The 23805-nt window shown below is 40.1% G+C and overlaps 1 protein-coding gene across 1 annotated transcript in view; it reads left to right on the forward strand.

The window, feature by feature from the left end:
- Positions 1-7422: 7422 nt before the first annotated feature.
- LOC134206301 (pre-mRNA-processing factor 39) overlaps positions 7423-23805 on the forward strand; it is a 28879-nt gene continuing 12496 nt past the window's right edge. Inside the window, 6 exon segments of the mRNA XM_062682004.1 lie at positions 7423-7560; positions 7903-8033; positions 8465-8995; positions 8998-9757; positions 9827-9936; positions 9997-10122. Of these exon segments, the coding sequence (XP_062537988.1) occupies positions 7515-7560; positions 7903-8033; positions 8465-8995; positions 8998-9757; positions 9827-9936; positions 9997-10122 (1704 nt within the window). The 5' untranslated portion in view covers positions 7423-7514.

The raw sequence follows: 23805 nt of genomic DNA on the forward strand, positions 1-23805 counted from the left end.
AAATCATTGAAAATATGTAACTTTAAACGAGTGTTACTTGCCGCTATATATTTTAAATAAGTTTTATGATACTTTCAAGGCATTTCGGAACGTTCTTATGCGTTTTTGAAACATTTTAGACTTCTCGAATATTCTTGATATCAAGGAATATCAACACTTTTCGCACAGTGCATGTCATTTGAAGTTTCCGACACTCAGTCTTTTTCTTCTTCTTTGCTCCGCAAAATTAGAAGTTTTCTCTGTTCTCGCAATAGTTTGCTTAGTTTAGATAGGAATTTGCCTTCCAATGTTTGTTTACAAAGTAAGTTACACCCAAATAGCAAATCGGTACCGAAATACCGATCAAAAATGGTTACCGTATATGTACCTGTCATTTTTTATGATTTTCTTGTTTTCTGTAAATGAATCAGTATTGGGGTAATAATTTTGGGGATAAATTTTTCCACCAAATAACACAGGCAAACCTGTCAAAATCCACAGTGATAAAATTGAGTGTCCGACGGGCATTTAAAAACCTCATTAATTGACCTTTCTCGTCAATAAATATATCTCTTTTTATTGTATTAGGCTTTGGTCGGATTTGTGAATTAAAACCGAATTAAACTTAAAAGTCTGATTCGTTCGAAAAAATGTTCGTTCAAAATCGGGCCAATCTTTAAATAACAGCACTTTTTCAATTTTTGTTTTGAATTTTAAAATATTTGTGTGGATTTACTTAATGGATTCGAAGGTCGGTTCACTTGGCTATTAGGCAAACGTTCCCTTTTGTAGCAAGGTTTGCCGGTTTGCCAAACTCAACAAATGTTTGGTACACTGACAAAAATCCAATCATATCCATTATGTGTGGCACACATAAATTTTGACTATAGCATTTCCCACATAACGGCTATGTGAATTCGCATAGCATATATGTGGAAAGACACATAACCGTTATTAACTAATAAACTTTATGTGGATTCTCCTATAGCGGGTGGTTATTAACGCACACATAAAATTTATTTGGAAATTTCTTTAAATTTTTGCCAATAAAAATGTGTGGATTTTTATTAGTGTAGATTACCTTGTTTTTTGCTCCTTGTCTGTCAAAACAGATGTCAAAACTTCAAAAAAAGAAAGAGGGGAAGTCGACGAAGAGAATCCTCTCTTGTGACATTCGCCCTACACAAAAAAAAAATCGTTGGTAAAAATAAAAGAATCGTTGGTAAAATTGAGAAAATGAGTTGGTGATTTTCAGTAGAAAGTAAAGAATTGTTAAAATTACCAATTCAGAAACTGTCCTTCGACAAGAATCAATTGTTTGTTAAAACAAAAGTTATCTTCTCAAAATGAAATGTAGATTTCTATTTGCATCAACAGTTACGCCTTTATAACATCAGTATGCATGAGCTTTCATTTCAAATAAGCATTGTTAATTGTACATTTTTTTAATTACAATTAAATAATAGAACAAACAAATTTGTTTTTACAATTGAACATTTTGTTTTTTATTTTTTCTTATGCAAGCAATTCGAGGAAATAGAACGTTCATAATTGACCGTTGTCAGCAGCCATCCTTCACTCACGATATTTTATTTGATTGTTCATTATAACGGCCGCCTCCGCCGGTCCCCGGTCTTCCTCATCGGATGTTCCATACAAGATATCCTTCGGTGGATTAACAATTGCTTGAGGTTTCTTGAAATTTTGGATGGATTCCCACCATCTCGTCCGTATCGTCCGTCAGCAGAGGGCCACCCTTCATGCAGTAGACATTTTGCCGCGCTCCAGTAGTCTGAAAAAGTAAGACATAAATCTCCAAAGAAAATTCCACAATGCCGCCAATAAAAACATACCTGGCCGTTTGTTCCCCAGTTTTTTATAGTTTGAGGCATTGAACGCGATCTGCCATCTGAATTCCTTCCAATTTCTCCTAGATACAGCATTCCGCCGGTTGCAAACCGAATTAAATTCCGAAAACCAAAAAGGAAAAAACAACTTTAGTTTCACACATTTCTGTTTTGACAGGTCATTGCTTGCTGCCAGTTACATTATTTTTCTATGTCGGTGTTGCCAGAAATATTAAAAATGAAAGTTAGTTGATAATTTTATAAATTTTGTTCTGACTGTCCCAACTGTGAAAATCACAATTTTGAAAATAACATTTTTTTCATGATTTAATTTGATTACTGCAATCAATAGCTTTCATGTTGTTCTGTTGATTGCGCTATTCAAATTAATTCATGAAAAAAAATGTTACTTAGGTCCTTTTGAAAAGTTAAGCGAGAAGTGAATTTGATGAACTCCTGCACAGGTCTAAATATTTATACCATTGGCGCTTTGATGTTGCACAAAGAAGAAGAAGCAGAAAGATGATAATCGAAAAAATCTCCACGGGAAACCATACGGAGAAGTTTTTAAAACTCTTCTTAAAAATTCTAGAAACAATTTAATTAAAAACGGTAAGCAGTACGGGATTGGATTTTTCTTATACTGTGTATTAAGTGTAATATCACAAAGTAAAATTTCGAATAGAAATATTGTGTTTATACAGTAGAAGAAAACCCGCATAAATTAAAACGATCTGCATTACTGTTATTATTATTCATTTGAATTAAGCAATATTGTTAATATTTATATTATAATCGATTTAAAATATGATTATAAGTTTATCCAGAACAAATACTGTACAGCATTTTAAATTTACGACACCATATGCTATAATTTCACAATATATCATTTCTTTACAATTTTTTATAATTCATGTTTGATTTTCCTTAGGAAGAAAATGATAATTGACTGTGATGGGCCATCAACACATATAGTAACAGTACTGAATGTAGCGTTGATATAATCATGTACCCTTGAAGTTAAAATTATTTCGCTGTGGTTCCACACATACAATTAGAAATCATATGGTTCGATGGTAAAACTATGATAAGCGTTCTTTTTCTACAATAAGGGTGCGGCCAGAGTAGACGCGAAGTGCGAAGCGAAGCGAAGCGTCCATACGATTTGACAGCTCCTTATTATTGACTGTTATTCCTTTGCGTGCAATTTTCGCGCGGCGTCGCGTAGACGCGTCTACTCTGGCAGGCACCTAAGTGTGCGTATCTTTTGACTGACGCCTAACTGCCCTGTTTTATTTACATATGTGATGGATGTTGGTTTGTCAGAACCAGACAAATTTTATATTTGTGCACAGTTTTGCAGTTTTTTTTTTAATTTCTTGCATCACTAAAAAGGCAAGTGCATTTAATCAAATATCTACAATATATACAATATAAATTCCATTTACAAATGAATAAATTATCATTCTACAGTTTGCTATGGCTCGAAGAAAGGAATTCGTCTTCCTAGGCGCTGAGCCTGAAGCAAAAGCCGCAAGTGGCAGTACGCCGTCTGGAAGCGAAGGCGGAAGTACGCCGTCCGATCGATGCTAATCTGCAAGGATGACGAAGTGTTGGTCGTGTGGTCACTATAACGCAATCAAGTTGGCAAAGCTCTGTAGATTAACCGCAAACAGTTCGTTGCCGTTTGGCGGATCCAGCGGGCGAAAATAAATGGTACAAACATTCATTCGAACCTGACTGTAGAACTCAAGATGGACAAGGATCGCATCAAGACTCTAAACCGCCATATCGCTTGAGGACGAGCGACGCTGTCGAAGGATAATACACCGTGAAAACGGTCGCGGATTCCGCCATGAATACCAGTTCTTCCGGGCCCTTAAGCCCACTGTTGCTTTCGTTCATTCATACACAAACATCGCATTGATTTAAAAAGGAAAGTATACTCGATTAAGTTGAAAACCGGAATACGGGACTAGCGAAGTTGGATTTTTCTCGCAATCCGTACGATAAACCTAACTTCGCTAGTGGCGCGCTAGTCTAATTAGGGCCTAATTAGACTAGCGCACTACTAGCGAAGTTAGGTTTAACGTACGAATTGCGAGAAAAATCCAACTTCGCTAGTCCCCCATTTCGGTTTTCAGCTTGACTAGCGATATATCATGATTTACAGTATCATTTTCAATAAAGCATAATTATCATATAAATAACCTCGTAAATATCTTATTTCTCGTGTTTCCATGGAAAAAATGAAAAAAAATACCAATCGCAGTCCATTCGCATTAAAGATAAGGGATACGGTCCATCGATTTTTTTTGTGTACCGTTCTACTGTAACCACATTACATTCCATACCGTTTTATCGAAAAACAAGGATTGTAACTGAAACATATCACATACTGTGTATGAATAAAAATGTACCGAAAAACGCCTTGTTTTGAATGGTAATTATACTTAACCGCCCATTACCCATGTAGTTGATTTGCCAAACACAGTATAACATACTGTAAGAATCATTTATGATGAGGTTAGTTTATCATAGTTTTAAACAGCAATCGGAATAGTAGGAGTAATGTTATTTATCGTCAGAAATGATCTGAGATATGGTTCAATTATGGTTCAGATTTATGCGGGAAGTCCAACCCCGTACTGCTTACCGTTTTTAATTAAATTGCGTCTAGAATTTTTGAGAAGAGTTTTAAAAACTTCTCCGTATGGTTTCCCGTGGAGATTTTTTCGATTATCATCTTTGTGCTTCTTCTTCTTCATGCAACATCAAAGCGCCAATATTGTCTATCAGGAATAAATTTATACCGCTTTTTATACCGAAGTTTGATTTTTGATTTCTCCAGAAAGAAAAATCATTATTAGAATTAAAAAAACCATTGGTAAAAATGAAAAGTTGCGTTGGTTCTTTTTCGTAGAGAGTTGTGTATATTAAAAACAAAAGTACGCCACTTTTATGACAACCATGGTTTAAAGTGCGGCATACCGCACTAAAATTAAAAGTTTGAGCATTTAAAAAAAATGTTGTACTATCAAACCAAAAAGCCTAAAATATGGCGAAAAGGAGAGTAGAATATTTTTATTTCGAAATTATTTTATTTATCCAGAAATGAGACCCCATTCCTACCCTTCATTCATATATTAATTTCGAGTTGAAAAAATCGAGAAAAAAGGTTTTCTTTTTCAATTTTATTTATTTAAATCATTTTATTATATTATTCTGTGGTTGCTCATCGGAATAATCCAATAATCCAACCACCGGTCGGAAATCTCGGGCGTTTCTTAAGCATTGCGCTGTTGTTTTTTCGTTGATTTGTGACCGCCGGGACATGCGAATTATCTGAAAAAAGTACAACGATGTGATAAACGATCATTAAAAGAAACACACTTCCGGAGTGGGGCTAGGCGAGGGTGGGAGGGGCGAAGGATGCGAGGGTGGATGCGTTTAGTCTCCGGTCAAATCTCCGGAACGGAATCCTTCGAATCTACCGATGCTTTATATCATCGTGTCTATAAAAAAGCTACTTACCTTTCAGTTCCACGTTAGGGCCACAACCGTGGCATTTCCTTTGCCATATAATGGTCTGTCCAAAAAACCAAAATAGCATATCCACATCAGCCGTATTTGTAATAAAATTAAACGCACCACCGGACGACACCGAACATATCCGCGGTTGCAAAACTGATTCCTTTTGTTTGTTTTCGCTGTTATGAAAGAGGGATGAAAAATAAGAGTGACAGCTTCTGTGAAGTACGAGGCACTATGAGAAATGTTTAATAATTAAGTGGTCAAAATATAGTTTATCAATAATGTGAGAAATATGCTTATTTTATTTAAGGTGCCTATTAGAGTAAACCCATATAAAGGATCGATTGCTTTGCATGAGTGGAGAGTGTCACGGCTTACGTCAATTTTAATTAAGTCATCAGTAACAATTACAGTCGCATTATTCCTTTTGAGGTGTAGACACGAAATGCGATGCGAAACGAAGCGTCCATACGATTTATTATTCACTGTTATTCATTTGCAAGCAATTTTCGAGCGCAGGCACCTTATTCATGCGTGTAAAAATAAGTTAATAATTCTAACGTACGGATTCCAAAAATCTGAACCAATCATTTTGATGATGACACGAAATAAAAATATGAATTATGGTTTTTTACCTTCTGATATTCTATAGTGCCTAGAACTTAAAGTGAGTCATCATTTTTCCTTCTCTCTGCCTTGCTCAAGGGTTAATAACCATTGATTGATTTGACGTTTCTACAACTTTTCATATGAATGGGAGAACTTTTAAATTAACAGTAAGAACAAGAGAAAATCTACTTTCAAACAAAAAAATAACTTTTATCTAAACCAATTTAACTTTCATTTTCAAGAAAACAAAGCTCTTTTCAAGTGGAAAGTGCAAAACTTTCTCTGAAACAATGTTTGTTTTTTGTGTGAGATTGCGAGAAAAGTCCACCATCGATAGTCCCCCATTCCAGTTTTCCACTTGATCAGCAATATTTTAAGTGAATCATATTTACCTTATATAGAGCCATGTTCCTCTGCACCCTGACAATAGTGATTTTTCCTGTCGAAATAATAATAATCATAAGCATCATATATGGACAAATATGCAAAATAATTTATAGGTTTCTATGATAGATCACATTTTATCAATTGTACTTACCTTTTTCACTGAGAATGTAGATCGCTCTTCAAATTTTTTACTAACCGCCACTACCCGCATTTTTTTTCAAAGTGGAACATACTTTATTAAAGTGTAAAGCACTTTCGATTGTATGGATTTTACTTTAATGCCCTTGCCATCAAAACAACAGAATTCGCTTTATTACCAAATCTAAAACGATTGAATCGAAAGTGTTTTACACTTCGAAGTCACTGTTTCTGACTAGTAGGGCGAATCTATGTGTATTCCACTTTAATGAAACAATCATCACACTTGATGTCGGTGAGTGACTGGTAATTGAGTTCTCAAGTGTTTTAACTCTTGAATTCAAAGGGTAGAACAGTTTAATCTGGAAAGATATTCCTTTTGAATCAAACAGTGGACCTACATTGACATCTATGTGTAAGAATTCTTTAATCGAACGTTTAGATTATTTTCAGTGTAGAACATGAACAGAGAGCGTAAATTTTCCGAGTCGACATAATATTGCGAGAAGATAGAAAAATTCGAACGAGGGTCCGACAGTCGACCGTCGGAAAGCTGTTCCGCAAACGTCAAATCACTTGATGCACGGAAAATAATGTTGGTTGATTTTTTCGGTGTGAATGATGATTATTGAAATCAAAGAAAATATGTAGCTTTAAACGAGTGTTACTTGCCGCTATATATTTTAAATAAGTTTTATGATACTTTCAACGCATTTCGGAACGTTCTTATGCGTTTTTGAAACATTTTAGACTTCTCGAATATTCTTTATATCAAGAAATATCAACACTTTTCGCACAGTGCATGTCATTTGAAGTTTCCGACACTCAGTCTTCTCCTTCTTCTTTGCTCCGCAAAATTAGAAGTTTTCTCTGTTCTCGCAATATTTGAATCGATATTTTTACCGTGTCATATTCAGCGATTCAGCGTACCCGTCAGCTGTCAAATAAAACAAAACGTCGCGTTTCTTCGATCAAGGGCGGCGAGCAACCGATTCAGCAGATCACAGACGAGAAAAAAAAATGGCTAGTGTGAGTGACGAAGAAGTCGCCGTTCCCGAGGAAACAGGTAATTTGGTTGTAAATTTGCTTTAAAACTCCCCAAAAATATCACCAATTTGTAAATTACTCTTCGGAGATTACGAATAGTGCAAAATTGACCCGTGAACGATGTTTTCTAATATGGAAAACATCCTTCGAAGTTCGCTTCCCAACATGGTGCGGATGGCGACGGCCCTTCCGCCATTAATTTTTGTCGCGTATGCTGTTTTTTTATCGCAACCCTCAGTTATGATTGTTGCTCTTGTTGCTGCGGTTACGGCAATCAGCTTTTGATCCAGTCGTTTCACAATGTTTGTCAACTGTTGTGCTGACTCGAATTAAAAATATTAATGCGTTGTGTTTGTTTCAGGCCGTAGAAGTACCCGTTCTAAGAGGGGAAAGACCCCTCAACCGGTCGCGCCGACGCCGACGCGATCATCCCGGCGAAATAAGAAACAGGTGGAACCTGAAGAAGTCGTGGAGAAGTCTGTTGCAGAAGAGGTAAGTTTCGTTTTCTCTAGTTCTGGAATTATGGTAATTACAAAATATGTTTTGGAAAAATATGCGTTAGGCTATTTGAAGGAAAATTGAGTATCAATTTCACTGGAGTTCATATCCAGCTAGATCCATTATGTTGATCGGGCATCTTGCCGTTGGATTTGCTTATGCAATACTCACGACATGATCATGCTCTCATTTGTAATGTGATGTGAAAAAATGCTTCGAATTATTATCTTAATGATGATAGAACATGCGTTTGATAGAGGGAGCGAGGCGTTGTTCCGCTTTCTCCCGAGAGATACTAATCGCCTTCTGGTGATTTGTGTTTTCAAGAAGACATCGCAGTGGCCAACTGACCTATATGTGGAACACTTTTTGACTATCATTTATTAATGGTTCAGTTCTAATGCAGTTTTTTTCTATCTTTGTAGGTTGCAGCTGATTCCGATGAACCGGACACCAAACAAGTCATGGAACAGCTGCAAGATTTGATTGTCCCGGTACTGGACGGTCAGAACAAGGCATCCGACGAAAATAGTTCGACCAATCTGTTTGAGGAGTTCCAAGTGGACACTAAATCGTCATCCGATAAAGATGACCCCGCTGTTCCGCCAGAAGAAAGTGTCTTCATTGCCAACTTGGCAGCCGAGGAAAACGCCAACAGTCTACCCTCGGTAGTTGATGAAAATTCCGCCTCCCGGCTCGCTGTCTCTTCGTCCGTGGATGATGATGTTGTACTGAATGCGCCGGAAGTTGTTCCGGCGGAACCTGAATCTGCTTTGGTAGATTTAAACGGTGACATCACAGACGAAGTGACCGGTAGTAGCGATAACGCACTGGCCGGGAATGTCGCCGAAGACTCCAAGAACATCGACTTGGACGCTGAAGCTATATTGGAAGACGAACTACCGCAACCGGTTAAAGAGCAGGTTCACGATGCAGTAGAAGTTTCCGATGATAAAATGGCATGGCGGGCCCAGACCGGGCCGAACTGCCACCCGAGCCGGAAGTCGTTTCCAAAGACGAGTTGCCCAAGCCCGTTCTGGAGCTGCCGACTGGTACGGATAACGTTTCGCCCGCGCCCGAAAAGGCAGAACTTCCGGAAGATGCTGACAATGTTTCGGACGACGAACTGCCAGCGGTCAAGAAAGCGGAACTCCCAGAGGACGCTGACAATGTTTCCGACGAGGAGCTACCAGCGCCAAAGAAAGCAGAAATTCCGGAAGACGCCGACAATGTGTCGGACGAAGAATTACCAGCGCCCAAGAAAGCAGAAATTCCGGAAGACGCTGACAATGTTTCGGACGAAGAGTTGCCAGCGCCCAAGAAAGCCGAACTCCCGGAAGATGCCGATAATGTATCGGACGAGGAATTGCCAGCGCCCAAGAAAGCAGAGCTCCCAGAGGATGCCGACAATGTTTCTGACGAAGAGTTACCGGTTCCAGCGAATGCAGAAGTGCCCGAGGAAGCGCAAAATGTGTCGGATTCGGAGCTATCGGCTGTGAAAAAAGCTGATGTTCCTGCCGAAACGGAGAAGAAACGAAAAGCTTCAGATGCTGGCGACGAGGGATCCAGTAAGAAAAAGTCATCTGGGGAGAAATCTTCTAAGGGTGACGGAAAGGAGAAGAAGGAATCGTCCAAACGGAAGTTGGAGAAGGACGAGGAAAAAACAGATAAAACCGGAGAAGCTCCGGAGAAAAAGACTAAGGTCGACGCTCCCGTCGGTAAGTTCAATGAACAGAGTCAGCCTTGTGGTAAAGAAATCCTAAAAAAACTTCAATTTTACCCCGCAGAGCCTGAAAAGAAAAAACTGCCTGATTTGGACAAATACTGGAAGGCGGTCAATGACGATTCTACAGATTTTACTGCCTGGACCTATCTTCTACAATACGTTGATCAAGAAGTAAGCAAAAAATCCAACCTTTCATGAATTCTCTCCCTGACACTGAATTGAACTTTACAGAACGACATAGAAGCGGCCCGCGAGGCGTACGACGCCTTCCTGGCCCACTATCCGTACTGCTATGGCTACTGGCGCAAGTACGCCGACTACGAGAAGCGCAAGGGCAGCAAGCGCAAATGCGAGGAGGTAAGTGGCGATCAATTCTTTCCGGTTTATTCATTTTTGTATTCTTTCCCCCCCTTGGTGATGAGGGCCCGAGCGCTATAAGAGAGAGGACACTGAGTTTTCCGTCATCAACAACACTTTTAAACATTAAGCTTCTCCAACTGCTTCCATCCAGTAAACACAGTTTCCATCGTCCTTTATTTATCATCTAATTACCTCATGATTGTGTTGGAAAATTTTCATTCGCACATTCACACACTTCCAAACCCATACATACACACAAGAGCGCCTGTGTCCACTCGTTTGCGCCACCGGAGTTGGCACCCGTACAAAAGCAACACTACTGGCCGCTTTGTGGTTCCGCACACGGGATGATATGCTGCACATCGAGTGCTGTCGAATATTGTGTTAATGTTTCTCTGTGATATCTTTTTATGTTGTTATTTTTATCAATGTGTTGTAAGAGTTGCCTCTCTATAGGTCGGGCGACTTATTTATTACAAAAGTATTGTGATTTATTGAACAAAAGGCGATTGCTGGTGAGAATATACACAAGTACCAAAAAGGAGAGTAGAGCATCATCCCGTAGATTCGAAAGAAACTTGTTTGTGCAAAGGGTGTCTTGGAGCAAGATGGGTCGCATAAATGAAATGCTTTTGATGTGCGTTTAACTGACTTTCTATTCCCATTTGGAATGTGCTTCCTGTAGTACTTTCCCTTCTTCAAATGCACTTCTTATTTTTTCTACTCTTCTCTGAATATTAGAATGGCGACAGATTCGATTCATGCTCTGCAGATAATGATTTCTTGATTCACGATTTAATTGATTGCGATTCATCTTGCTTTACCACCCTTTGACTAGTTGACGTTCGGTCGGCTAACAGAGTAGGGAATCATATTCATTTCCATTGTATGGGCGGAACATGCGTCGTTTATAAGTTTAAGTTCTTGACAGTTTTTAATTAGAAAATAAAATATCAATACACTGGGGCATTTTTTACGCGGGTTGTTTTTGGTCATTTTTGCCTTTTAAATTTAGCAAAACGTAGAATTATCGCTTAACTTTTCAAAAGGACCTAAGTAACATTTTTAACAGAACAACAAAAAAGCTTTTGGTTGCAGTACTCAAATTAATTCATGAAAAAAATGTTACTTAGGACCTTTTGAAAAGATAAGCGAGAATTATCCCCACTTAAAAATTCATAAAAAAAAACAAAGAAAATCAGGTAGTATTTAAAAAGATGTGGACCGAAACATTGATAAAATCTATTCGTGTATAAAGCGACCCCAGTGCCAGTGTAAGCATTCCATCTTTTTCATTTTTCTTAAACTTATGAACGACTAATGGTGTAACACTCACCTAGAATTAGACGGCGGTTGTCGATAAAATCAGATGAGGTAGGAACGCGGTCAAGATGTTAGGAAGTTATAACGCGTATTGTCAATTAGCTATTTTAGTCAGATAGGAAACCAATATATTTAAATTATCTTCCATATTGTTATTGGTGATTGTGGTGATTCGATTGTTATTAATTGTTGTACGGACAAAGTGACTTCCTTGCTTTGTCCATATTATGAAACAGTTTGTAAAACCAACTAAAAGATTCACGAAATAATTCTTATCTAATTACATAAAGTGTAAAATTGTTATTCGCTCACTGGTCCGGTTAAAAGTTGCTCTCGCATCGGTGGCAGTAAGTATGGAGAAATGATATGAATCTGATACTGTAATGAAATGTAAAATATGCACCCTAGTCGTAAGTCTAATGCTAATGCTAATGAACATTCTTCCCAAAATTCCCATAGGATTTAGGTCGCATCGACGGGGCCACTTTGGAATGATCGTCTTTGCTTTTGCTTCTGATTAGGGAGCATCCATAAATTACGTATCGCTTAGAGAGGGGAAAGGGGGCTGCCCAAAGTGACAATCCATACAAAAATGTCGGCTTCATACAGAAAGTGTGGCATAGGGGGGAGGTGAGGTTGAAAATGGCCAATTTTCGCGGTACGTTATTAATGGATCTTTTGCTGCATTGTAAAATCGGATCGCGCGTTGATCTCGCGTTGATTTTTTTTACCTTTATTTTATTGGGAAAGTAAAATCAACGGTTGGCTTTGTTTTGTTGTAGACTCATGGTGGACTTATTTTCTAACAGCATCGCAAAATCGGTGGTGCAGCCATATCTTACCTAAAAGCTCTACTACCTCTGTGTCATATGACTTTCTCATGGTCTTATTGAGGATAGAGGCAGACCATTTGTCTTTGATTATTCTAAAACAGGGTGTCTACTACCTGGAAAAACCTGGAAAACCTGGAATTATCAGGAATTTCTCCTCACCTGGAAAACCTGGAATTATCAGGGAATTCCTAACATAATCAAGGAAATTTCAATACCCGGTGATCATGAGTGAAATTCTCTCAAAAGATGAAAAAATCCTAACAAATATTTGAATTAATATGCCAATCAAATCTATTTAAAATGTAGTGAACATTAATGGATCGTTGTTCCGCAAAAAACGTTTTGCCGTCTTCAAAATTCTTTTGAGAATTTTCGAAGCTATTCTTGGTGAAATCTAAGATTTTTTTCGAGAAATCAATTAGGGATTGCTTTGTAAATCCTTTTGAGTATTCCCTCGGAAGTTCTTTAGGAATATATATAAAAAATACTAAATTAGTTGGGATTTTTCAAAGCAATTCCTGGAGGAACTTCGGAAGGAATCTCGGGATCAGTTTTTCAAGAAATATCCGGAGGAATTTTCAAAGAAATCACCTGAAAAGATTTTTGAAAAAAAAGTGTAAGTGATTTGTGAAGAATTTTTGCTAAAGGAATTCTTGAAATAATAGCCGAAGGAATCCCGAATGGATTTTTCAACGGAGTTTCTAAAGGTATTCTCGTCGAATTTCCAAAGAATTTGTAAAAAGCAAAATATCCGGAAAAACTCCTCCAGGTGTTTTCTAAAGTTTTCCTCAAGATACTTCTGCATGAGTTCCTAAAAAATCGCAAGGAATTTCAAAAGAATACCCGAAGCATTTTCCGAAGGTTTTTACAGTAAAGCCATAAGTAATAGAACGCTGGTGGCGCTTTGTAACCATTAAAATTTTTCTGCCAAAACCTACTTAATAACCTACTCAGATTACGATTAGATTATTTATCGTAACAAATATCGCGTTTAAGTGGAAAAACAGAATTGAATGTATGGGGATGGCATCAGGTTGTTGTTTATCATGATACTTATGATCATAAATGGCGTTATCTAAATAGGCTATAAATTGACCGGGACCGCTTGACACTTATAATACCGGTACCTTGGCTGCTAGGTCTAAATAAACTAGATGTTGGTCACAAACAAAAACAAACTAGATGTTGGTCACGCGAACAAGAGCCACAATAGTAATCTCGGGTATACCCCGTGTCAGGTATAAGGACGTTAGGCATAAAGGATGTTAAGCATAAATGCCCAAAAAACAGCCCACGACATAAAAAAGGTAGTATTACGCCTAACGTCCTTATGCCTAACGTCATGGACCCCACCCAATCTCATATTTTTGCATCAACACATTTACTGAAGGAGTTTTCGCAAGAAGTTCTGAAGGAATTCCTGAGGAAATTCCCAAACATATTTCCGGAACAATTCCTTAAGAGAATTTCTACCTAAGCATTTTCCGGAACCATTCCTTGAGATGTTTTCTAAAGTTTTTGCAAAGAAATATTCAAATGAAATCCTGTACGAAGTTCTAGGGGAAATTATGAAGCAATTCTTAATGTTCCCTCTTTGAAGAATTTCTGTAATCATTTCCGGAGGATTTTCCGATGGTATCTATGGAGAAATTTTCGAAGGAATCCTGGAGGAATTTCCTATGCGATTCCTGTAGGTATTTTTGATTGAATGGCTGAAGTAATTTCTGGGTGAATTTGCGAAGGAATTCCTGGAAGAATTTCTTAAATAATTTACAACATTGTTTTTGTAAGGCAACTAAATTTCGCAATATTCACTTGTTTAAATCGATTTTTTCGCTGCTAAAATCTATATATGGCAAGTTTGTTTTTACCTGGAAATTAATGTAAAACACCTGGAAAAAACCTGGAAAAATCAGGGAATTTTGTTTTTGCAGATGAGTAGACACCCTGTAAAAACAACAGCATGTTAATCATCCGCTCTGGTACACGAAGAATAGAAACGTGAAAGTCAATTAATTTAGTCGCTTTTCAACAATAACATACATATCTGATGATGGATTGATGTATTTTGCACGTGGCGTACAGCTGACCCTTGGTCTAGCGTTCGCTGATGAATGACTGGTACTTGTACTGTGTGATCGCAACAATCTAGCTTACTGCCCTTTTTGTAGATGGAATAAACGACTCCTTCTATCCACTCCCCCGGGCTTGATCCGAGCTGAACTCCTGGTAGACGACCGGGTGCGAGATGAGGTCGTTCATGTTGGTGATGAACAAGTCGATTGTCGAATGTATGCGGGCCCGACTCAGCCGAATGGGGGAATCCGGGCTCAGGATCGTGTAGTGGCCTTCCTCCATATCGTTGCCGTTTCGATTGCCGCGACTGTTGCCCCAGGCTTGCTGTTTGGCATTCGGGTCGCCGGCAATGATATACTGACCTTATCTTCGCGTTAGCTTGACGATGTCCCTCCGAAGGGCGGCCGATGATCCTTCGCCGGTTTTTGCTTGAGTTGGGCAATACGCCGCGATGAGCAGTATTGTGCCGACAGAGGTAATAATTTTGACACCGATGGCCTCGGTGATGCTCATCTGGAAGCTTGGCAGCAGGCGACAGTTGATGTTATATCGAAGTGCGATGGCCACTCCACCTCCCCATGGACGGCCGGTCGAGTCGCACGATGCAGAAGTCTGGGATGTGGATGCTCACACTCGGGTTTTAAGTGCGTTTCAGTGATGAACGCCACGTCGATCTCCTTCTCGGGGAAACCAGCCAAACCGATATCGCTCCCATTCAACGACGGTGTAATTGGTAATGTCCGTAATTGTAATTGACGGTGTGCTCCAGGTGGACCAGGTAAAGCTGGTCGCGATATCTCCTTGTCTTGTCGTGACGAGCGTTTTTGTGCACGGCCACTGGCTTCAGGCCGCAGCTCACGAGTTCTGCAGTTAGATCTTCTTCCTTCATGTCGTGGAACCCTCCTAGCAAAGCCTTGAGCGGCTTCGTGCCGGGGTGGTCATGAGTGTACTGCCGTGAATCGCATATTTTTCCCATATGAATAGGAAACCCAGCAAAGATGGGACAGATATGCGATTCACGGCAGTGTGGCCGACTCCTACTTGTGGCTCTCGAGAAACTCCACGACGAATTGATGATGGTCCTTGTTTGCCGACATCACTTTCAGGCCCTCGCTGCAGAGCCGAAAAGTACATGTTAGCCCCTTAGCGATCAGCTTCCGAATTTTCGGGTGCAAATCCAGCGAATCGCCTTTTACAAGCACTAGCGGGCATTTTTCCTTTCGCTCCTGTTGCACAACAATGCACAAACGTAAACAATGCCTTTTTTTTGCAAATTTCTATCAAATAGGACCGCTCCCAGCTAACAACCATTTGGAACTGGTGGCGTTCCGCGCCTTCTATCGAGCGGAAGTGGAATATACAATCAGAAGTCTCTAATCTTCCTGAAATCAGCAGAAGAAGTCAATGTTTACCTTTGCGACTTTCGCCCTTTTGAAACAACAATGTCGAATTGTCTAATGTTTTTCTAAGCTATTGTGCACACACATACACACACACAGCAGGGACTATGTCCAAGGGCTTGACGATCCCTCCCCAGGCCATCTGCGAGTTGTGGGGCTTGCCTAGGATGTGGTGGGGTTTGACAGTGGGCCCTGTTAAACCTCTATAAAAAGCTGCATGTATCCGCAAGTAGGCCCCGCCAAAGCGACCGTGTGCCGCTCAAAGCGCACAAGCCCAAGTCCTGGTGTCAGGTGGGACACAAAACAGACCTGACACGACGGCCCTCCGACGAGACAGGAGGTTTGCGCAGGCCCAATAAGCCGCCTTTAAAAACAACCATTACGAACGACATAGAAGATAATACGACTCGATACAATCGGCAACGACCTAGGCGACGAATAAAGGATCACGATTGAAAGCTTGGAACATGGAACTGCAAGTCGCTAGGCTTCGCAGGTTGCGACAGGATAATCTACGATGAATTACATCCCCGCAACTTCGACGTCGTAGCGCTGCAGGAAATCTGCTGGACAGGACAGAAAGTGTGGAAAAGCGGGCATCGAGCGGCTACCTTCTACCAAAGCTGTGGCACCACCAACAAGCTGGGAATCGGCTTCGTAGTGCTGGGTAAGATGCGCCAACGCGTGATTGGGTGGCAGCTAATCAACGCAAGAATGTGCAAGCTGAGGATTAAAGGCCGTTTCTTCAACTATAGCATCATCAACGTGCACTGCCCACACGAAGGGAGACCCGACGACGAGAAAGAAGCGTTCTATGCACAGCTGGAGCAGATATACGATGGATGCCCACTGCGGGACGTCAAAATCGTCATCGGTGACATGAACGCTCAGGTAGGAAGGGAGGAAATGTATAGACCGGTAATCGGACCGGATAGTCTGCATATCGTATCGAACGACAACGGCCAACGATGCATAAACTTTGCAGCCTCCTGCGGAATGGTAGTCCGAAACACTTTATTCCCCCGCAAGAATATCCACATGGAAATCACCTAATCGAGTAACGGAAAACCAAATCGACCACGTTCTAATCTCCGACATCACGAACGTACGCACTTACCGTAGTGCGAATATTGAATCCGTCCACTACCTCGTTGCAGTATGTCTGCGCTCAAAACTCTCGACGGTGTACAACACGCGTCGGAGTCGTCCGCCGCGGTTAAACATTGGGCGGCTTCAAGACGGTAGACTAGCCCAAGACTACACGCAGCAGCTGGAAGTGGCACTCCGAACGGAAGAGCAGCTAGGCGCAGCATCTCTCCATTGCAAGCACCGCAATCGCTGCACTAGGCACGGTGGTTCCGGATCAGAGAAACGGCTGGTATGACAGCGAATGTGAGCAGTTAGTTGAGGAGAAGAATGCAGCATGCGCGAGATTACTGCAACACCGCACGAGGGCGATCGAGGCACGATACAAACGGGCGCGGAACAGACAAAACTACATTTATCGGAGGAAAAAGCGCCAGCAGGAAGATCGAGATCGTAAAGAGACGGAGGAACTGTACCGCGCTAATAACGTACGAAAGTTCTATGAGAAGTTGAACCGTTCACGTAAGGGTCACGTGCCACAGCCCGGGACATAAACGGGAACAAATGAGTGTGAGGTGATCCAAAGGTGGCGGCAGCACTACGAAGAGCACCTGAATGGCGATATGGCAGACAACGGTGGCGGTATGGTAATTACCCTAGGAGCACAAGCGCAGGACATGCGACTTTCGGCTTCGAATCTCCAGGAAATCCAGGAGCAGATCGGTCGGCTGAAAACCACCAAAGCCCCTGGGGTTGACCCACTACCAGGAGAGCTATTTAAACACGGTGGTGAGACACTGGCTAGAGCGCTGCACTGGGTGATTACCAAGGTTTGGGAGGATGAGGTTCCACCGCAGGAGTGCATGGAAGGTGTCGTGTGTCCCATCTACAAAAGGGCGATAAGCTGGATTGTAGCAACTACCGCGCAATCACATTGCTGAACGCCGCCTACAAGGTACTCTCCCAAATTTTATGCCACCGACTAACACCAATTGCAAGAGAGTTCGTGGGACAGTACCAGGCGGGATTTATGGGTGAACGCTCTACCACAGACCAGGTGTTCGCCGTACGTCAGGTATTGCAGAAATGCCGCGAATACAACGTGCCCACACATCATCTATTTATCGACTTCAAAGCCGCATATGATACAATCGATCGGGACCAGCTATGGCAGCTAATGCACGAACACGGATTTCCGGATAAACTGATACGGTTGATCAAGGCGACGATGGATCGGATGATGTGCGTAGTTCGAGTTTCAGGGGCATTCTCGAGTCCCTTCGAAACGCGCAGAGGGTTACGGCAAGGTGATGGTCTTTCGTGTCTGCTATTCAACATCGCTTTGGAGGGAGTAATACGAAGGGCAGGGATTGACACGAGTGGTATTATTTTCACGAAGTCCGTCCAGTTATTTGGTTTCGCCGACGACATTGATATCATGGCACGTAACTTTGAGAGGATGGAGGAAGCCTACATCAGACTGAAAAGCGAAGCTAAACGAATCGGACTAGTAATCAACACGTCGAAGACGAAGTACATGATAGGAAGAGGCTCAAGAGAGGTCAATGTAAGCCACCCATCACGAGTTTCTGAGGTGTTTGTAAAAGCAGGCATTTGCCCAGATTCAGACAGTTGTGCGTTTGATCCCTTCTTTTGAAGTAGACGTTCCTCCAGTTTACGGCAATGGTGGATGTGATCTCTTTAGTGATCCCTCCTTTAAAAGTAAGCGTTCACCCGGAATAGGACATTATGGTCTCGCCGAGATTTCTCACCAACACGAACGCACGGCTCGTGGTTGCAAACAATCCCATTTGATTTTCCCGTGACAGCTGCTCGTGGTTGCAAACAAACTGAGTAAAAGTGTGATTAAAATGTGCGTGTACGTATGGTATCCGATCATGGCTTGAACTAGTGAAAAGCGTATCATGGTTTAAACTATTTTGAAATCAGTAGAAATAACCATCTCATTGGCAGGAAATGAACCTAAAACAGTATGGATGGCGTATTCAGGAATACTGGAAGTGATAGAGTTCATTTAAACTTTCGTGCATATTGTTTAAGTAATAAAATGGAGCGATTTAAAAACGTCCTGAATTTGCGCTAAATGATTAGTGATTAGTATTATATTCAAGAGCTGCTGCAGTAGTTCAAACCATGGTACGAATCAAAGTTATGTAATTATTAAGTTTTTTCAATGAAACTAAACATAAATATGTGCACCCAGATGTTTTTGCACACCCAGATGAAAGATAATGAACTAAGCTTCCATATAAACTAGAAATCGAAGATGTAACGTGTCACTTTAAATAAATAAATCAAATTTGTTTTGACGGCTCATCTGAAACCCGCCATTTGGTTCAAACCATGATTACTTTAACTGCCAATAATATGATAGAGTTATGCAGGTGGACCGAAATGAAACACGTCTTGTTTCAGTGAGTTAAGAACAGAGAATGAAAATTTTATTTATTTAACACAACAAGGTAACTATGTTACACCGCTCTACGGCAATGTTGCTATGTTGCTACGATGTACATTATGTTGCTCTTCAACACTCCTCCTCAACATTGACTAATCGTACACCAATTGCTTCTCTTAGTTGCTTTAGTTTGACTGCTCCTAAAGGTTTTGTTAGAAGATCTGCCTCCATTTTGTCCGTTGGGCAATATTGGATATTAACTATTTCCTTCTTCACAAGGTCCTTGACAAAGCAGTATTTTGTATCAATATGTTTTGATTTTCGTGTAATTCTGTCTGCAATAGTAAGAGCTATGCAGCTTTGGTTATCTTCATTTACACGCACGGGTAACTTCAACGGTTCGCCTAGATCTTCCATCAGCTGTCGCATCCATTGCAATTCCTGAAGACATTCTGCAAGTGCGATGTATTCCGCCTCAGTACTTGACAATGAAACACTTGTCTGTTTGCTACATTACGGTCTCCGACTTCTCCGGCCCAATCTGCGTCTACGTAACACTCCGTTTTTTATGATGGCCCTCCGCCTAAATACAGTTCGTGTTCTGCAGTGCCCTTGAGATATCGAAGTATTCTTTTTGCTTCATTCCAATCGGCTGTGGTTGGTTTAGATACTCGTCTTCCAAGAATAGATGTTGCGATTGCTACGTCAGGCCTAGTATTGACAGCGATATACAACAAACACCCAATCACGTTCTGGTACTCTTCTTGATTTTCAAGTATATTCTCCTCCTTTTGTTGTAGAAAGCCGGTTGTCATGGGAATTTTCGATGGCTTGCAATTCTCCATTCGGAAACGGGACAAAATTTTAGAAATATAGCCTTTTTGATTCAATGTGTATCTTCCTTCTCTCTTTTTAACCTGTATTCCAAGGAAAAGACGTAAATCTCCAAGCGCTGTTACTTTAAATTCTTCTTGAAATGCTGCTACCAAGGCTTGATACTCAGCTTCGCTTTGAACCACAATTACAATGTCATCTACGTATATGAGAAGGTACATCTTGGTAGTCTTCGTTCGTCTAACGTATAGGCAGGGATCCACAGTTGAGCTACGAAATCCCAATTTTTTGAAAAATCCATCAATCTTGTGGTTCCATACTCTTGCCGCTTGTTTGAGTCCATATATGCTGCGTCGTAGTTTGCACACCTTACTTGTATCATCAATCTTGAAACCTGGAGGTTGTTTCATGTAGATCTCCTCCTGCAACTCTCCATACAGGTATGCCGTTTTGATGTCTACATGACGCACCAGCATCCGATCCCTACTAGCCAGTGTTAAAACAGCCCGAAAAGTTGCTTGCTTTATTACAGGAGCGAATACAAGATCATAGTCCGTGCCAAATTTTTGAGAAAAACCTTGAGCTACCAGCCTGGCTTTATATCTTGCTATTTGACCAGTCTCGTCCAGCTTTCGCTTATATACCCATTTGCAACCTATGGCTTTGCGTCCTGGAGGTAGTTTGGTGATCTCCCACGTTCCGTTCTCTTGGTGTGATATCATCTCTTCTTTCATTGAAGCTTTCCACTCTTCTTGTTCAGAACAGGATACTGCTTCTGTAAAAGTTTTAGGTTCTGCCTGATGAACTGCTATGCTAATTGACTCCGTATATCTTCCAGGTGGTACTCCAATATTCATTCGAGTGGATCGGCGTACTGTAACAGGTTCAATACATTGTTCTTCATTTGCATGATGATCCACATTGCTCATTTCGTTAGGTTCATTTGTTACTTCTCCGCCTTTGGCCTCGTAAAATTGCACTGAATCATCCAATTCATCACGTATCTCATTACCTAGCTCGACATCTACTTCATCTAGCAATCGTACTTGAACTTCTCCATCAGTATTGATCGATTCGTCAGTGAATTCAGTAGGTCCCTTTATCGCTTCATCGTTATTTTCAAGGAACTTCACATCCCGGCTAATTGAAATTTCTCCTGAAGTAGTGTTGGGTAATCTATACGCCTTGCTTTCATTTTCATATGATGATAATGATAGTCCCGCAACATACCCTACAAAGGTTTGAGCTAGACGATTTATCTTTAAGATAATTAATTGAATGATATAATAACAATTTAATCAGATTTGCAAAAAACAAAAACGATCTGATTACCATCACAGATATGAATTACATAACTTTTCATTACTATCCAGCAAAAAATGTAAATTAAAAAAAAACTGTTGTTTTCATCTACAGATTCTCATAAGCATCGGTAGTGATACTTCGAGTTTATACTAAAATGCAAAACTTGTGATACCTCTCGCACAGATTTCAAAAGTTCCACCAAGAATCGCGTTTCATGTTTATACAAGACCACGTTTATCACTCGTAAGCATCAATAAAATTAATAATCTAAGTCGTCAACAAAACTAAAACTTGTGTTACCGCTCCGTCGATATCAAAAGTTTCGGTATCAGCCACGGGAACAAAACTCTACCAGATCGCCCATTACTAATCCGAAGAATCATTCAAACAGTTGAAAATGCGCAAGTCTGTACATAAATTTTAAAATCATCCATATCTGCTCTGCGCGCGCGAGCTTCAAACTTTTGTAGCCTACACAAAAAGGTCAGATTACAATTACGTCAATATATATAAAATCCATCATCATCATCGAGGCGAACAAAACAGTTTATCATGGCCTCAATAAATATAAAATACAATTGTCCAAACAAACAATCCGTAGGTCAAACTTCGTCAAGATACAAAATTTATTGAATTATAAAAGTCAACTAAGTAGCTGCTTAAAAGGCAGCTTTTACGTGTGAAACACAAAGTCTCTTAAACTGTGATAATGTCGTTGCACGTTTGATATGTGTAGGCATCGAATTGAAATAATTGATACCTTTAAAAACAAAGAATTTTGTGAAGCTCCATGCAAAAAGTATGGTGTTCTTATATCTTCCGCGTCTCTAGCGTTATATCTATGAATGTCACTTCCTCTTTCAATTCGATCACACAAATATCGAGGCAGCAATCCGTTAATTACTTTAAAAATGAACACCATTGTCAAATACACAATTCTTTGCTTCACCGAGAGCCACTGCAAAGCATCCAACAAAAAAGTTGAGGAAGTGAATCTGTTACATCTCAAAATCAAACGCATAATCTTATTCTGCAAACGCTGCAATCTCGATATTTGTGTCTGATTTGCTAAAAACAAAATGGAAGGACAAAAGTCCAAGTGAGGAGAGATGATTGATTTGTACAACTGTATTTTGCTAGCAATATTTAATTCAGTCGACAGAGGATTCCATACTTCTTGGCTATTTTCTTGATGACATTGTCAATATGTTTATCAAATTTCAATTTATCATCAATAATCACGCCAAGATATTTAATTTCCCGTACGCGATCAAGTGTCTCGTCATCAATTTTCACAGAGACATTATCAATTGAACGATTTCGCGAAATAATCATGTACTTTGTTTTACTAATATTCAATTTCAACTGTTTGTACTTCAACCATCTACTTAAAGAATGCAAATCTTCATTCAAGCGTTCAATCGCATCTTCTAAGTCTCTAGCTGCAATGAATAACACAGTATCATCTGCGAATAAGTTTATATCACAAAAACGTAAAACCCGTCGCATGTCATTTATATACATAATAAACAAAAGGGGCCCCAATACACTTCCCTGTGGCACTCCTAGGGTGTTCTCCATGGGACGAGATACAGAATCATTAAAAGCAGTCCGTTGAGTTCTGTCAGACAAATAGCTTTTAAACCAATTGTATGCAGAACCTGAAATTCCAATTCAACAATAAGGGCCTAGAAATTGTCTCAAAAGCGCGTTTAAGATCCAAGAACACAGCAACAATCGTATCTTTATGCTCTATGCTTTCTTTCCATTTAGCTAATACCAAGTTCAAAGCGGTTTCGCAGGAGTGACCCTCCCGGTATCCCGATTGTTCCGGTATTAACAAGTTATTACTATTTAAATACATAAGTAGCTGGCCTTTAACAACAAGTTCTAAAATTTTCTCTACTGTGTGCAACATGTTGATGGGACGAAACTCTTCGGCTTTAATCGTTCCAGCAACTTTTGTATAGGAATCACAAGAGATTCCTTCCAAACTTGTGGCACGTGCCCAGTTTGCAATGATTCATTTATCAGGTCCAGCAGGTTGTGTCCGATGACATGAAAGCAATCTTGTATAATTTTAGCATTAACATTATCAATACCAGCCGTTTTTCCTAGATTAAAACAAATCGTTTCAAGTTCTTGAAATGTAATGGGGTGAAAACCTTCGAATCTCAAGTTACTGTTAACTGGCTGTTTTATTTCGTCAGGTTCATCCACTAACTCGATAGATCGGTTAATGGTTGAAACGCTTTCAATAAAATAATCATTGAATTTAGAAGCGATTACTTCTTCCGACTCTTCTAATGTGCCATTAAAAGTTATGGATCGCGGTTTACAAGAACTAGGTTTTAACAATGATTTTAATATTTTCCATAACTCTTTGCTGTTGTTTTGATGCTGA

This window comes from Armigeres subalbatus, chromosome 1 (assembly GCF_024139115.2).
Source record: "Armigeres subalbatus isolate Guangzhou_Male chromosome 1, GZ_Asu_2, whole genome shotgun sequence".
Lineage (NCBI taxonomy): Eukaryota > Metazoa > Arthropoda > Insecta > Diptera > Culicidae > Armigeres > Armigeres subalbatus.